The 14,564-nt window shown below is 45.2% G+C and overlaps 1 protein-coding gene across 1 annotated transcript in view; it reads left to right on the forward strand.

Annotated features, from left to right (window-relative positions):
• Nucleotides 1–14,564, forward strand: part of ATP8B1 (ATPase phospholipid transporting 8B1) — a 66,049-nt gene that overhangs the window by 23,998 nt on the left and 27,487 nt on the right. Inside the window, exons 6-14 of the mRNA XM_047086319.1 lie at nt 2,520–2,592; nt 2,701–2,771; nt 4,533–4,615; nt 4,734–4,892; nt 5,254–5,342; nt 7,295–7,485; nt 9,815–10,023; nt 12,608–12,651; nt 13,348–13,504. Coding sequence (XP_046942275.1) covers nt 2,520–2,592; nt 2,701–2,771; nt 4,533–4,615; nt 4,734–4,892; nt 5,254–5,342; nt 7,295–7,485; nt 9,815–10,023; nt 12,608–12,651; nt 13,348–13,504 — 1,076 coding nt within the window. The remainder of the gene's footprint in view (nt 1–2,519; nt 2,593–2,700; nt 2,772–4,532; nt 4,616–4,733; nt 4,893–5,253; nt 5,343–7,294; nt 7,486–9,814; nt 10,024–12,607; nt 12,652–13,347; nt 13,505–14,564) is intronic.

Below are 14,564 nucleotides of genomic sequence, written 5' to 3' on the forward strand. Positions count from 1 at the left end.
GGCTCTGTGCTGACAGCTCGGAGCCTGGAGCCTGCTTTGGATTCTATGTCTCCCCCTCTCTCTCTGTTCCTCCCCTGCTTGTGCTCTATCTCTCTGCTTCTCAAAAATAAATAAATGTTAAAAAAAATTAAAAAAAAAAAAAAAGAAAAGAGAATTATCCGTGTAGGTGTCTTCCCTTCTGTCCTGAACTATAAGTTTCTCAAGGGGACTGTCTTGATGGTAACTGGTTGTATTTTGTCCATCAGAGTCTCCAACGCACAGAAAGGGCTCAATAAATGTTAAATAAATATTGTCCACTGTGACCAGTAATGAGTTGTTTTCTGAGCAAGCGCCTGGAGGCAGAACCACAAAGTCAAGTGCTAAAAATAGCGACTAGGAAAATGTCGAGTCGCTATGATGTCCACCTGAAACTGTAGGCTATTGTATGCCAATTATACTTCCCTAAAAAGAAAAAAAAATAGTGATGAAGGCCCAGTTCAAAGACTTTTTTTGTGTCAACACTGAGAAAAATAAGGTGATTTGCAGGCACTGTTCCACTGTGTCTAATTTGGAGATAGACTGCGTCAGCCTATACATCTGTTGGGATGGCTTTTTCCCCCTCCCAAATAAATGGATTCTGTTCCGAAGGGTACCTTTCAAATCACTTAGAATTGCTCTGATGAAGAGCAGTAGGTTCTTAGCCAGCCCGCACAACTGTGGCCATGGCTCACAACCTGGCTGACTCCACTGGTAAAGAGTAGCTCTGAGTGGCCTTGAATTTGGGGGTCAGAGTGCATATCTGATAGGGCCACGGCTCCAGCTCCCCCTAGAGGAGGGTCAAGCCTGTGTGGGGACTTGGGCATTGTGGGGCAGGGCAGCGGGACCTCCCAAGGGGAAACCAGATGTCACAGTGGAAAGGCTCAACACAGTTGCCACTCACACCCCCAAAGAGCTGTGGCAGGAAGGTTCTTAACTTGCCTGTTTATAATTTGACACCCATTTGCAAATTCTAATTTACAGTTTTAGAGATGCTGAAATGTAAACTAACTACGACTTAATTTATTGAAAGATAAGCCAAATTCTTTTTTTTAAATCCTGAGATGGAGAAGTGTGTGTTCGATTCTAATAAAATTGGTCACGCTGGGGTATAAGCGTATATTTAAAGTGTATTTTAAATGAAAAGACACTGTCTCAAAAATAAATAAAAACATTTAAAAAAAATTTTTTTAAAGTGGGGTGGGGGCACCTGAGTGGCTCAGTCGGTTAAGCGTCCGACTTCAGCTCATGTCATGATATCACAGTCCGTGAGTTCGAGCCCCGTGTCGGGCTCAGTGCTGACAGCTCAGAGCCTGGAGCCTGCTTCAGATTCTGTGTCTCCCTCTCTCTCTGCCCCTCCCCTGCTCATGCTCTGTCTCTCTCTGTCACAAAAATAAATAAAAACATTAAAAAAAATTTTTTTTAATAAATGAAAAAACAAAACTGTAGTTTCAATCTCCAGGTCTCTCTTATCCATGAATTAATGGGAGGACAAACATGGTAATTGGAGTTCTGCCTCCGAAAATACTAAGTTTATTAGTTGTGATAGATTCATAATCTCTGTTATGGGTATCTTTTCTTTTTTTTTTTTTTTTTTTAATTTTTTTTTTTTCAACGTTTATTTATTTTTGGGACAGAGAGAGACAGAGCATGAACAGGGGAGGGGCAGAGAGAGAGGGAGACACAGAATCGGAAACAGGCTCCAGGCTCTGAGCCATCAGCCCAGAGCCCGACGCGGGGCTCGAACTCACGGACCGCGAGATCGTGACCTGGCTGAAGTCGGACGCTTAACCGACTGCGCCACCCAGGCGCCCCATGGGTATCTTTTCTATGTGTGAAAAGTTTTCACACAGACCACTGTATTTTAAAACTTTTTAAAATGTTGATTTGTTAGACATTTAAATGGCTCTTTCCTGTGAAACTTAGGACAGAAAAATAGTCATCTGTTTAATTTTATTTTGCATTTGATCAGTGTCCTTATTAGGCTCATGAGAAAAGCAATGCGTGCTCATTGAAAAGGCAACTTAATAGGGAGGAGGCATGCTCGAAAGTTCCCTGAGGATTCCAGGTGGCCCGTGCAGGAGCCAGAATGTGTTCCTGTCCTGGGACCACCTGGGTCCCGCGTCCTGAGCAGGTGGTTGACAACCCAGAGGCAAGAGAACAGGAGGCTGGAAGCCCAGGACGTGAGCAAAAAGATAGGAGGAGCCCAGTAGCTCCTTGCCACACGTTTGAGTAGCCCCATCGAGCCTTCCTGCCATGACGCCACATGGAAAGAACACATCAAAGTCATTACCATCATCACCGCTCCCTTCAGAGGATACTGTGATTCACGTGACCACTTCATGGGGTTTCATCATGAAATTGGCCGACGTTTCAGGAAACCTTTTTTCTGGGCTCTTCACATTTCCCCAGAAATCATTGGCTCCTAGAGAGAATAATTCCCAATCCTTTGCCAGTAGTAACTTTTGAAAGGCCGGTAAACTCTCATTCCTTTTGACATTTAGGTTCAAGATTGCCAAGTGGAAAGAGATTCAAGTTGGAGACGTCATTCGGCTGAAAAAGAATGATTTTATTCCCGTAAGTGAAGAAGCCCCGCGTCCCTCATCTATTATCCTCCCGTCTTCCGCGGGCGCTCAGTTTGGCCCTGGGGATGTCTGTATCGTTGACGTGTCTTGTTTTGCACAGGCCGACACGCTGCTCCTGTCCAGCTCCGAGCCCAACAGCCTCTGCTACGTCGAAACAGCTGAACTGGATGGGTAAGCGGGTCTTGGCTGGGCCCGTTTTCAGGCCGACCGTTAAAGGCACATTCGTTGCATCGAAAATTGCATCAGAAGGGAAGCCCCGAGATCTAGCCTTGCCTCTACCCCTTGCTGGCTGTCCCGTGGTGTCCCTAGCAGACCGACCTCTCTTTTTTCAATTCCGTCTGTAAAGTGGGGCTCTCACGCCTGCCCTTCCCCCCACTTGTAGGGAGCGTTGAAAGGGATGGACACCTGAGCCCTTTGCGTACAGCTGAGCAGTGTCCACACACGTGTGAAGGACGATCACAGTAATGAATTTCCGAGAAAACAGATTTTTTAAAGTGCTTGTCAATGGATGACTCTGAGTTTTCCCTTTGTTGGCTTTGGTTGGTATAGGAGCCCTTAAGGGAATCGCGTTCTGTTTTTGACCAGTTTTGAATACATTCATTGAGTGCCTGCTAAGTTGCATTAGCTTCATGTGTTAGCTCACTTAATCTTCTCAGCGACACGATGAGATTATTACCTTGACATTGCCCTTGAGGAAAGTGAGACACAAGGAGGTGAAGTAGCCAGCCCGAGGTCACTTAGTAAGTGGCAGGGCTGGGACGGTGCTCGCCTGTGCTGGCTGCCCAGGTTAGTGTCTGCATCGCCCCCTCTGATACGAACACCCCTCCTCACACCCTCGACGCGCGTAACTTGTTTGTGGAGCGCTGAGATCATCTCGGTGCAACCAGGTCTGTCTTTGGTCTATAAATTAGTCAGGTGATCAATCATACCTATGAAACAGCTATTATCCCCATGAGTGAGAGACTCGGAAGCTTTCCGAAGGTAGCAAATCCTACGTGCCCTGTCAGAACAAACAGAACGGGGAGGTCGAGGGCCACAGTCAACTTCTGAATATATGGAAACCCCGAGTCTATCTTCGTGGAGGCTGCAGAAGGATGTCTGTCATGTGCAGACAGCATCGCCGCCCCGATGCCCAGCCTGACTCTCTGTGTCCCTGAGCACACGCCTTCCCTGCTCTGTGGGTGGGCATACCAAGTATTGGAGGGTAAGGTTCCCACCTCCTTTCCTAATTTTCTAGATAGAAGTATCTTTCAAAAATAGGGGATCCAGTTGTTCACTCTGGAAAATAATAGATTGATAGGGTCCAAGCACTTTTCGTAACAAATACGTCTTGTAGAATCATCTTAATGTGAAGAAGCTAAAATTTTTTTAAGTGTATTTATTTTGAGAGAGAGAGAGCAAGAGAGAGGGTGCACCAGCACATGAATGGTGGAGGGGCAAGAGAGAGAGAGAGAGAGAGGGAGAGAGAATCCCAATGTGCTGAGCCTGATGTGGGGCTCAATCTCACAACCTTGAGATCATGACCTGAACTGAAATCAAGAGTCAGAGGCTGAACCCACTGAGCCACTCAGGCGCCCCTAGAAGCTAAGTTTTTAAATAGCAGTGTGGTAGTTAAGTCTAGACTGGCAGTAAGAGGTTAGTAAGAAGGAGGACAGGAAGCTTGTAAATGCCTCCGTCCCATTCATAGCGCTCCACAAAAATAAACAGCAAAGGGGACCAGCATCTTCCAAGTCAGGAGTTTTTCTGTAGTTCAGGAAATAACCTCACTAAACTCCAAGTTCCAAGGCAAACTGAGAGTTCGAAAATAGGAAAAGCTAATGATCTGGCTTCTGCTTCCAGATATACCTAACATTACTTTGCACAATTTTTCTTACGTGCCTTTTTGAGATCCTGAATTTGTTCATTCAATTCCTTTTCTCCCTCTCCCTTTAGAGAAACCAATCTCAAGTTCAAAATGGCGCTGGAAATCACACACCAATGTCTCCAGAGAGAAAATTCACTGGCAGCATTTGATGGTTTGTGCAGACATGCCTTACTTTGTTTTCAATTTTAGTTGCTCAACTCCGTCCCAATTAATTAAAACCAGAAAATCTTTCATGTGTGAATACTTATGTGAATCGTATTTTTCTGAAGGTTTCGTTGAATGTGAAGAACCCAATAACCGACTGGATAAGTTTACAGGAACGCTATTTTGGAGAAACACAAGTTTTCCTTTGGATGCTGATAAAATTTTATTACGTGGCTGTGTAATTAGGAACACTGACTTCTGCCATGGATTGGTCATTTTTGCAGGTAATTTCAGAGTTTCTTGGAAAATTGATGTGATACATGCTTTTAAGATTTTTTTTAATGTTTATTTTCTTTTTGAGAGTGAGAAACAGAGCACGAGCAGGGGAGGGGCAGAGAGAGAGGGAGACACAGACTGCGAAGCAGGCTCCAGGCTCTGAGCTGTCAGCACAGAGCCCGATGTGGGGCTTAAACTCACAAACCGTGAGTTCATGACCTGAGCTGAAGTCGGACGCTTAACCAGGCGCCCCTGATATGTGCTTTTAAGATTTAAAGGAACGGATTGCTCTTCTGTTCATTCTCCATCGAAATGAAACGAAGCATTGACTTTCCCAACTATTGATTGTATTGAATTTTCCATTTTTAGGTGCTGACACGAAAATAATGAAAAATAGTGGGAAAACCAGATTCAAAAGAACTAAAATTGATTACTTGATGAACTACATGGTTTATACGGTATTTATTTTCCGTTTCAGTAGATGAGAGGCTAGACTACTGTCTTTTACTCTAATTTTGTTGTATGTTTTTCTTATGTAGAGAAATCTTAACCTCTGCAGGCCAGGTAGAAAAATGCGTGAGGCATTCCAAGAGAGAGAACTCTCTTACTTTTCCTCAGAAACGCCATATTCTAATCAGAGAATCCTTTTGGGAACCGAGGTTCCACTTGTAGAGTCCCCTGAATGATTGAGTATTTTGTCAACTGGAGTGACCAGTTGGAAAACCAGGAGATAAGCCTGAGATAAGTTAGTGGGGCTGGGCTCCTGTCAACATAAGGTTGATTTTACTGCTGTTAGTTTCCCACAGGGGTAGTTCTCTTAAAAGCAAACTTTCCTCCCCAGCATGTAGTATACAAGTCTAAATATAAGGCAAGGCTAAATATAAAGTGTGTTGAGGGCCTCCAAGACCACCCCCAGGTTTGGTGATTCACTAGAAGGACTCACAGAATAAAACATCTAGTTGCCCTCATAGCTATGACTTATTGTGACTTATTTACAAAGCAAGATCAGCAAAGGCAAAAGGCTCATGAGGCAAAGTCTGGAGGAAGCCAGGTGCAAGCTTCCAAGAGTTTCTCCCAGTAGGGTCACATGGCAAGACACCCTCCATTTCCCTAGCAACAACTTGTGACAGCCCATGTGAAATGTTGTCTCTACCAGGGAAGCTCACTGGAGACTCAGTGCCTGGGGTTTTATTGGGATCTGGTCACACAGGCCCCATCTGCCAGGGATGTACCAAAATTCCAGATTCCCTGTAGGAATGTAGGGGATCAGCATAAACCATATTGTTTTACACAAACAGGCACCATGAGCCGTTCTTATCAGGGAATAAGAAATAAGGAGAGGAAGGGGGAGGAAGAGAGGAAACCCTTCCAAAATCTAAGTTCCTAGATGCCGGCCAAAGGCCAACCTTGCAAGCAGGACAGCGTCTCAGGCCCAGCCCCAAGATGTTGGGCAGTGCTCCAATTTCCCAGTGAGAATTAATTTTTTTCCCAAGTATTTAGCTTAATTTGAATGCGTAAGTTTTTAGAGACGTCAAATACTTACCATACTTTAATTACATATACACATTTAAAGTCGTATAAAAGTAATACATTAAAGAAACAGTTCTTTTTTTCCTCTCATCTCCCATTTCGTGAAAACTTTTCATGTGCATCTTCCGTGTCATTGTCCCGGTTATGGCCAGAGTACTCACGACGAGTTCCTCTCTCACCCTGAGCCCTGTGGTTTTGAGATATAGCACTTTTGGAATCTGTGGCCAGAAATTTCAATCTGTCCTTGGAAATCGTCTTCCTACCACAATTATCCGAATACCACTGGGATGGTCGACTTTTGCATTCATCCCAGAAGTATATACTCGTCATTTCCATAACAGAATACTCACTGTACCGCTTCAGAAATGGTCTAAACCTTAAGTGGTAATGAAGTCTTCAGGAATAATTACCTGAATCGGGGTGAAATTCCCTTATGTTCTCTTTTAAAAAGTTATTTCCGTCAACTATTTTCCATAAATGTCCCAGTTCAGCGTTATCTGAAATTATTTCATCCTAAGGTATCTTCCCCCAACAGTATGGTATTATTCAAAGTAAAAGTAATTGATAGGATGCCCTGTAATGTGAGAATGTTTAAGGATTTGAATACCAGACACCAACCTTCTCTTTCGAACAATAGTTTTGGGAAGAAAACGGCACCTATATGTATTATGTAGGATAAATCAACCAACCGTAGAACTCAAATAGGCTTTCAAAGCCTTCGTAGGCACTGTTTTTCCTTTAAGTGTGTTGTGTTTACAGACTACTAAGTTATCATAAATGTGCTGGAGTATTGAGTGAGGTTAATTAGCATCTATGAGATTCTGGGGGTTGGGGGTTGGCGATCCATCTTCCAAACACTTCAGTGTGTTATGTCTTCCAGATCTTTGTTGTTCTCATTCTGCTTTCTGCTGGTCTGGCCATCGGCCATGCTTACTGGGAAGCTCAAGTTGGCAATTATTCTTGGTACCTCTATGATGGAGAAGACTTTACACCCTCCTACCGCGGATTCCTAAATTTCTGGGGCTACATCATTGTTCTAAACACCATGGTGCCCATCTCTCTCTATGTCAGGTAAGGCTGTCCTCTCTTCAGCCTTTTGCTTTAAGGAAGAATGCAGTACATTTTCCCAACTTTGCCCCTTCATCTCTATCAATAACTGTTTCAAAGGTCATACGGAACAAGTAAGAAAATAGCTTCATTTCAGAATTGGGGGTAATATAGGGAGAGGAAATTAACTTTGGAGTGTCTGTTCTGTGCCAGGCACAGCACTTTGTATCTTGACCACTTTAGAGATAAAGACAACCGGGGTTCAGAAGTCACTCACTTGGTAAGATTGCTCTCAGTGGACTCAAAGCCCAGGCTTCAGAAAGGGCCTTGGGAGAAAGCTGGAGATTTAGACTGACATGGGAAAACTTAGTTGTTTTTCTTTTTAGGAGCCTTCCTAATCTCTTTTCTGTGTCTTCCTTATTCACCTGGTACATCCATTGCCTGTAAAACGCTTGCTGGGAATGCCTCTCTCCCTGCCCTCATTCAGCCTCTCAAAATGTTGTTTCTTATCTTAATCTGAACCGTAATAAAGGAGTCAGGGTCATATCTGTGACAAACAGTGATCACCTTGCTGAGTGAGATTTCTTCTTCTTCTTCTTCTTTTTTTTTTTTTTACTTTTTTCTTTCTTGACTGTCAAAGTTCGCTGTCATTCATCGATTGGATTTTAGACCATTGGAAGAGGAGTTGTGCCTTGGAATATCCCCAGCAGCCAGAGTCTACCTTGACCTCCAATTAAGTAACAGCCCAGAGACATACAGGATCACATACACTTCTGTAATTAGGAGCACTTAGTTTATTTTAATTTTATTACATGTGCATTTGTTTTATTTTTAATCTTATTACATGTCGTTAACATTGCTCGTTCACTAGTAAGTAGAGCCCTGGGGAGCCATGTGTTTGCAGTCGCTTTAAAAAAGGAGAAACAACCACAGAAACCTGAGATAAGATTTACCTTTGTGGAGGGAGCTACCAAGCAGATTATTTTGTCTAAAACCATGAATGTATGTTATAAAATAAACCGTGTATGTCGTTTCTGGTTTTAGAAAGTCATGTCATGTAACTAACATGGTTTCCTTCTTTCTCTTAGAAATAAAGGTCCTTCTACAGCACAAGGTGGATCAGGTCGTTCTGCTTTGTTTTCTACCCTTTGTTTCCATTTCATTCAGGATAAACTCATTATGGAGGCCACACTGTGACCCACAAGGCCCAGCATGGTCTTGTGCTGTTCATCCCCTCGCTCCTACAACCTCTTATACGTCCACTTCCTCCTTGGTCTCCCCCAACATTAGCCTCCCTGATAGTCCTCACGGGTGCCAGTACCTGCCACAGAGCCTTTGCACCTGCTCTGGTCTCTGTCTGGAACGTTCTTCCCTCTTATCTACATAGTTGCTCTTTCATTTGCTTCAGGTCTCTGCTCAAATACCACTCTGTCTTAAATATCATGCTATCCCTTATTCTGTTCTCACCCTGCTTTGATTTTCTGTGGGGGATTTTCACCACATGATAGATGTACAGGTTTGTGGATTTGTCCCCATTAGAAGGTAACCTCCTTGAAGGCAGAGGTTTTGTTGGGTTTGTTTCCCTGGGGAGCCCCCTGCCCCCCCCACCCCGTACCTAGAATGCTGTCTGTACATAGTAGGCACTCAGGAAATATTAGCAGGGGGAGGGAGGAGTTCTTTTTCCACCTCTTTAACTTATTATAAAGACATCTTTTGCCCAGTTAACAATTGCTGGATATGTAAACAGCTTCCTTATAACTGAGATATATTTAATCCCTTAGAGTTTTCAAATTGTGATGATTCCTTTAGACTGTCTTATTTGGGACAGTCTATAACCTTATAAGACTTTAGGGGGAGAAAACACTATGTTTTTTCAAAGTGTGGAATCACAACGTAGGGGTCATTTGCCAAAAGCACACCGATTCTGTAACCTAGTGGAACCTCATCGACAACTGGGGGCAGAGGTAAACATGGGAATGACGGGGGCAGGGGTGAACACGGCCATTCCAGGTGTCCCGAGTGTGATGGGAATGAGAGAAAAGAGAGTAGAGATTGCCACATCATCACCATGTCCCTCGTCCCACAGGGCTGTGTTCTGAGCATGGGGTGCTGTGGCCAGATGTTGTCAGGAATGAGTGGGAAATCGCACCAAACGAGGTGCGTTGACCCTGAAGCTGGAGAAGGAGGTGTCTGGTCGGGAGAACCCAGAGGCTTGGCCCACGGGCCACCACGTGGCTTGTCTCTTGGCAGATGAGCAGCTTGCCGTGGTGCGCACAAGTCGAGACAAAGCTCGCCGCCTGCCTCTCGTGTCGGAGAGCACCGTCCACGCTAATGTGTTGTCTTGCCTTCCTAGCGTGGAGGTGATCCGTCTGGGACAGAGTTACTTCATAAACTGGGACCTGCAGATGTACTATCCTGAGAAGGACACGCCCGCCAAGGCGAGAACCACCACGCTGAATGAGCAGCTTGGGCAGATCCATTACATCTTCTCTGATAAGACAGGGACGCTCACGCAAAACATCATGACTTTCAAGAAGTGCTGCATCAATGGGCAAATATATGGTGAGTGGAAGCCATCGCTCCATCCCTGAGCACGCGTGACCAGCACCTGCCGTCCCAGAATTGCTGGTGCCATCCAGGCACACGGCCCTGGTGGCCACTTGGGGCCGAGTCCTGAAGTGGCTTCGCTGGCGGCACTGGGAACGCACGCGTGGGAGAGGTCAGAGGTCAGAAACAGGCACACACTCCTCAAGAAATCAGACACAAAATTACCATGTGATCTGGCTTCGGAGGGGATCCCGAAAACACCAAAAACAGGGACCGGAAGAGATCTTCGCACAACTACAGTCATACGAGCATTATTCACAGTAGCTAAAGTGTGGAAGCAACCCAAATGTGAGTCAGTGGATGAGCGGATAAACAAAATGTGGTCCCACATACAACGGAATCTGGTGTAGCCTTAAAAAGGAAAACATTCTGGGGCGCCTGCTTGGCTCAGTCAGTTGAGCGTCCGACTTGGGCTCAGGTCAAGATGTCACGGCTCATGGGTTTGAGTGCCATCAGCACAGAGCCCGCTTCGGATGCTCTGTCCCTCTCACCCTCTGACCACCCCCCCCCCCCCGCTCATGCTCTGTCACTCTCTAAAAAATAAACCTTTTTATTTATTTATTTTTTTTCAACGTTTATTTATTTTTGGGACAGAGAGAGACAGAGCATAAACGGGGGAGGGGCAGAGAGAGAGGGAGACACAGAATCGGAAACAGGCTCCAGGCTCCGAGCCATCAGCCCAGAGCCTGACGCGGGGCTCGAACTCCCGGACCGCGAGATCGTGACCTGGCTGAAGTCGGACACTCAACCGACTGCGCCACCCAGGCGCCCCAAAAATAAACCTTTTTAAAAATTATTAATACAGTGTTTTACATTCTTTCGCCACAGTACTTAAAAAAAATTTTTTTTTAATGTTTATTTATTTTTGAGAGAGCGTGAGCAGGGTAGGAGCAGAGAGAGAAGGAGACACAAAATCCAAAGCAGGCTCCAGGCTCTGAGCTGTCAGCACAGAGCCTGACACGGGGCTCGAACTCACGGACCACGAGATCACGATTGAAGCCAAAGTCGGACGCTTAACTGACTGAGTCATCCGGGCACCCCTGAAAAATAGACATTTGAAAACAAATTTTTTTTTTTAAGAAAGGAAAACATTCTGACACACGCTGTAGTGTGGATAAACCTTGAGGACCCGGTGCTCAGTGAAATGAGCCAGACACACAAGGGCGCAGTTAGTATGATTCCACTTATATGCGGCCTTAGAACAGTCAAATTTATAGAGACAGGAAGTAGAATGGGTGGTTGCCAGGGGCCGGGGGCAAGAGAGGATGCGAAGTTATTGTTTAATGAGTACAAAGTTGCAACTTTACCAGATGAAACAGCTATGGAGTTGACGGTGGTGATGTTATGCAGCAGCGTGATTGTATCTAGTGTCACTGAACTACAGACTTCAAAATGGCTAAGGTCTGGGGCGCCTGGGTGGTTCAGTCGATTGAGCGACCGACTTCGGCTCAGGTCATGATCTCGCGGTTCGTGAGTTCGAGCCCCGCGTCGGGCTCTGTGCTGACCGCTCGGAGCCTGGAGCCCGCTTCGGATTCTGTGTCTCCCTCTCTCTCTGCCCCTTCCCCACTCATGCTCTGTCTCTCTCTGTCTCAGAAATAAACAAACACTAAAACAAAAATGGCTAAGGTCAGGGTGCTTGGGTGGCTTAGTTGGTTAATGATCCAACTCTTGATCTCAGCTCAGGTCATGATCTCACAGATCGTGAGATCAAGCCCCGTGTTGGGCTTTGTGCTGGCAGCATGGAGCCTGCTTGGGCTTCTCTCTTTCCCTCACTCTTTCTGCCCCTCCCCTGCTCGCAGACTCAATCTCTCTCTCTCTCTCTCTCTCTCTCAAAATAAATAAACTTAAAAAAGATGGTTAGGGTGATAAATTTTATGTTATATGTATGTCACCTGATTATTTTGGAAAAGGTGATTTCCATTCTAATATTCTGAAACATGCTGTATATTAACAAAAATATTCAGGCTAATACTGTATTCAATTCGAATGCTCTAACTTTTAAATAAAGACTTAATATAATTTTTTAATAGCTACAGGAACACTGTGCTTTCTCCTTGTAGAAAACTATACTATGAATATGTTTTCACAGAAGGGGCATCTCAGATGTGGGAGCCCATGAAGAAGGTGGGACACTGGGGAATTAAGGAAGTGGTTCTCACGTACATGGTGACAGTCCCTTTCTAGCTGGGGGATAGATAAAGCACTTCAGAGGACAGGGGTCTGGCCCCAGAGGAGGATGCGGTATGGAACAAGAGAAGCACCAGTGTGTGAACCTCTAGACCAGGGGTCTGCAAACTCCTTCTGTAGAGAGCCCAATAGGAAATATTCTAGCCATTGCAAGCCAAAGGTGGTTCGTATCAGACTTTCTTCTTTGTTATGTTCTGTTTGGTTTTTACAACTCTTGAAAAATGTGAAAATCATTCTAAACTTGAAAGCTGTCCCCAACAGGCCGGGACCCTTAGAACCAAAGCAGGGGGAGGAGGAGGAACCTCTGCACGCAGGGGAAGACTCCATTTATCTTGTCCTGTTTGTTTCTCAGGAGACCATCGGGACGCTTCTCAAAACAATCACAGCAAGACAGAGGTGAGTCCTTTAACTGAAGGGAGGGTTTGGGGGTGTATTAGTTGCCTATGGCTGCTGTAATGAACTACCACAAAAAGGGTGGCTTAGAACAACAGAAATTCTACAGCTATTCTAGAAACAGAACAGAAATTCTACGACAGCTCTGGAGACTAGAAGTCTGAAATGAAGGTATCAGCCACTCTGAGGTTCTAGGGAAGAATCTGCCCTGGCCTCTTCCTGGCTTCTGGTGCTTGCCTGCAACCCTTGGCGTTCCTTGGCTTATAGACCCAACACTTAGATGTCTGCTTCCATTGTCACATGGCGCTCTCCCTGGGTATCTGTGTCTGTGTCCAGATCTCCCTCCTCTTATAAAGACACCAGACATTGGACTAGTGCCCACCATCCTCCAGTGTGACCTCATCTTAACTTGATGATATCTCCAAAGACCTTATTTCCAAATAAGGTCATAGTCACAGCCACCGGGAGTTGGGATTTCAACATATCTTTGGGGGGTGGAGGGAACACAATTCAACCCACAACAGGATGTCTCTTTGTTTTAAGACAAGGGTGAGCCTCTTGACACATTAAAAAGTACGTTATAATCCTAAGAAAAATTTTCCATAAAGACTTGGCTTCCAAGAGAAGCTTCTATCATTTGCTAAGCCCACACTGTTATTTTTAAAATCACATTTGCTCGTCCTCCCCCACCTCTTTCAGCAAGTGGATTTCAGCTGGAACACGTTTGCTGACGGGAAGCTTGCGTTTTACGACCACTATCTTATCGAGCAAATCCAGTCGGGGAAAGAGTCGGAAGTTCGGCAGTTTTTCTTCTTGCTTGCAGTCTGCCACACGGTCATGGTGGACAGAATTGATGGTGAGTGTTTCCTGGCATCTCAGACACGGGGGCCCAGGTTTTTAGTTTCCAGGTAACTCGTGCCCGGCGCCCAAATGCACGTTGAGTAGTATGCACGACACGTCTGGGTGAGCACCCACCCTGATGGTCTACGAGGCAGCAAAGCGTGAGACGAGCCCCCAGTCTATGAAAATGCACATCTTCTTCACAGGGATAGCTCCCAATGCGTTTATCACTTTGCAAGTGAAATCTTATCGTTAAAAGAAACGATTGACTCTTGCATTATGCGAGAAGAATCACAATCTTCCTGCCCTGTGATGACTTGACATTTATTGAGCGTGAAGAGTCAAGTCTTATCTGGATCGTGGCTGGACTTCGAACTTGAACAATCTTTCCTGCAAAATAATTTCAGAGAGAATTTATTTTCTAGATCCAGATATGTTTGGGGTTTGAAATAATACCCGCCAGAGCCTCGGCTTCCTTAAGGTGCCTTTTTCATCGGAAGGAGCATAATTAACGTGTATTTGCATGGGAACCAGCAAAGCTGACGCGTAGATTCTTTTTTAAAAAATGTTTATTTATATATTTTGAGAGACACAGAGAGTGAGCAAGGGAGGGGCAGAGAGAGAGGGAGAGGGAGAATCCCAAGCAGGCTCCGTGCTAGCAGCATGGAGCCTGATGTGGGGCTTGATCTCACGAATCGTGAGATCATGACCTGAGCCGACATCGAAGAGTTGGACGCTTAACCGACTGAGCCACCCAGGAGCCCCTCCTTTGCAGAGTTCTTAAACGCAGCTCGTGCCAGCTTTGCTGTAGCAAATTTGTCCGATGTCAGTGAAAGCCATTTTTTCACATGTGGACATTACACTAAGTTACACACCTGTGCGTTATAGAAAGAGGAAATGGAACCCTTTTGGCATTTCTGCAGGGAAGTGAAGGCTGCCTGCCCCTCCTGCACTTGAGTGAGTGCAGCACAGGAAGGTGCCTTTCTGTTTTCTGACCCTGAGCTTTTGTGTGTGGCAAGTGCGAAATCTCCAGAGGGGGAATACGCAGAAAAACTGCATGTGTAAAACCTCTATGT

Source organism: Lynx rufus, unplaced genomic scaffold (assembly GCF_022079265.1).
Source record: "Lynx rufus isolate CCGP_SWC_20201006 ecotype Redwood Valley unplaced genomic scaffold, mLynRuf1.p SCAF_20, whole genome shotgun sequence".
Lineage (NCBI taxonomy): Eukaryota > Metazoa > Chordata > Mammalia > Carnivora > Felidae > Lynx > Lynx rufus.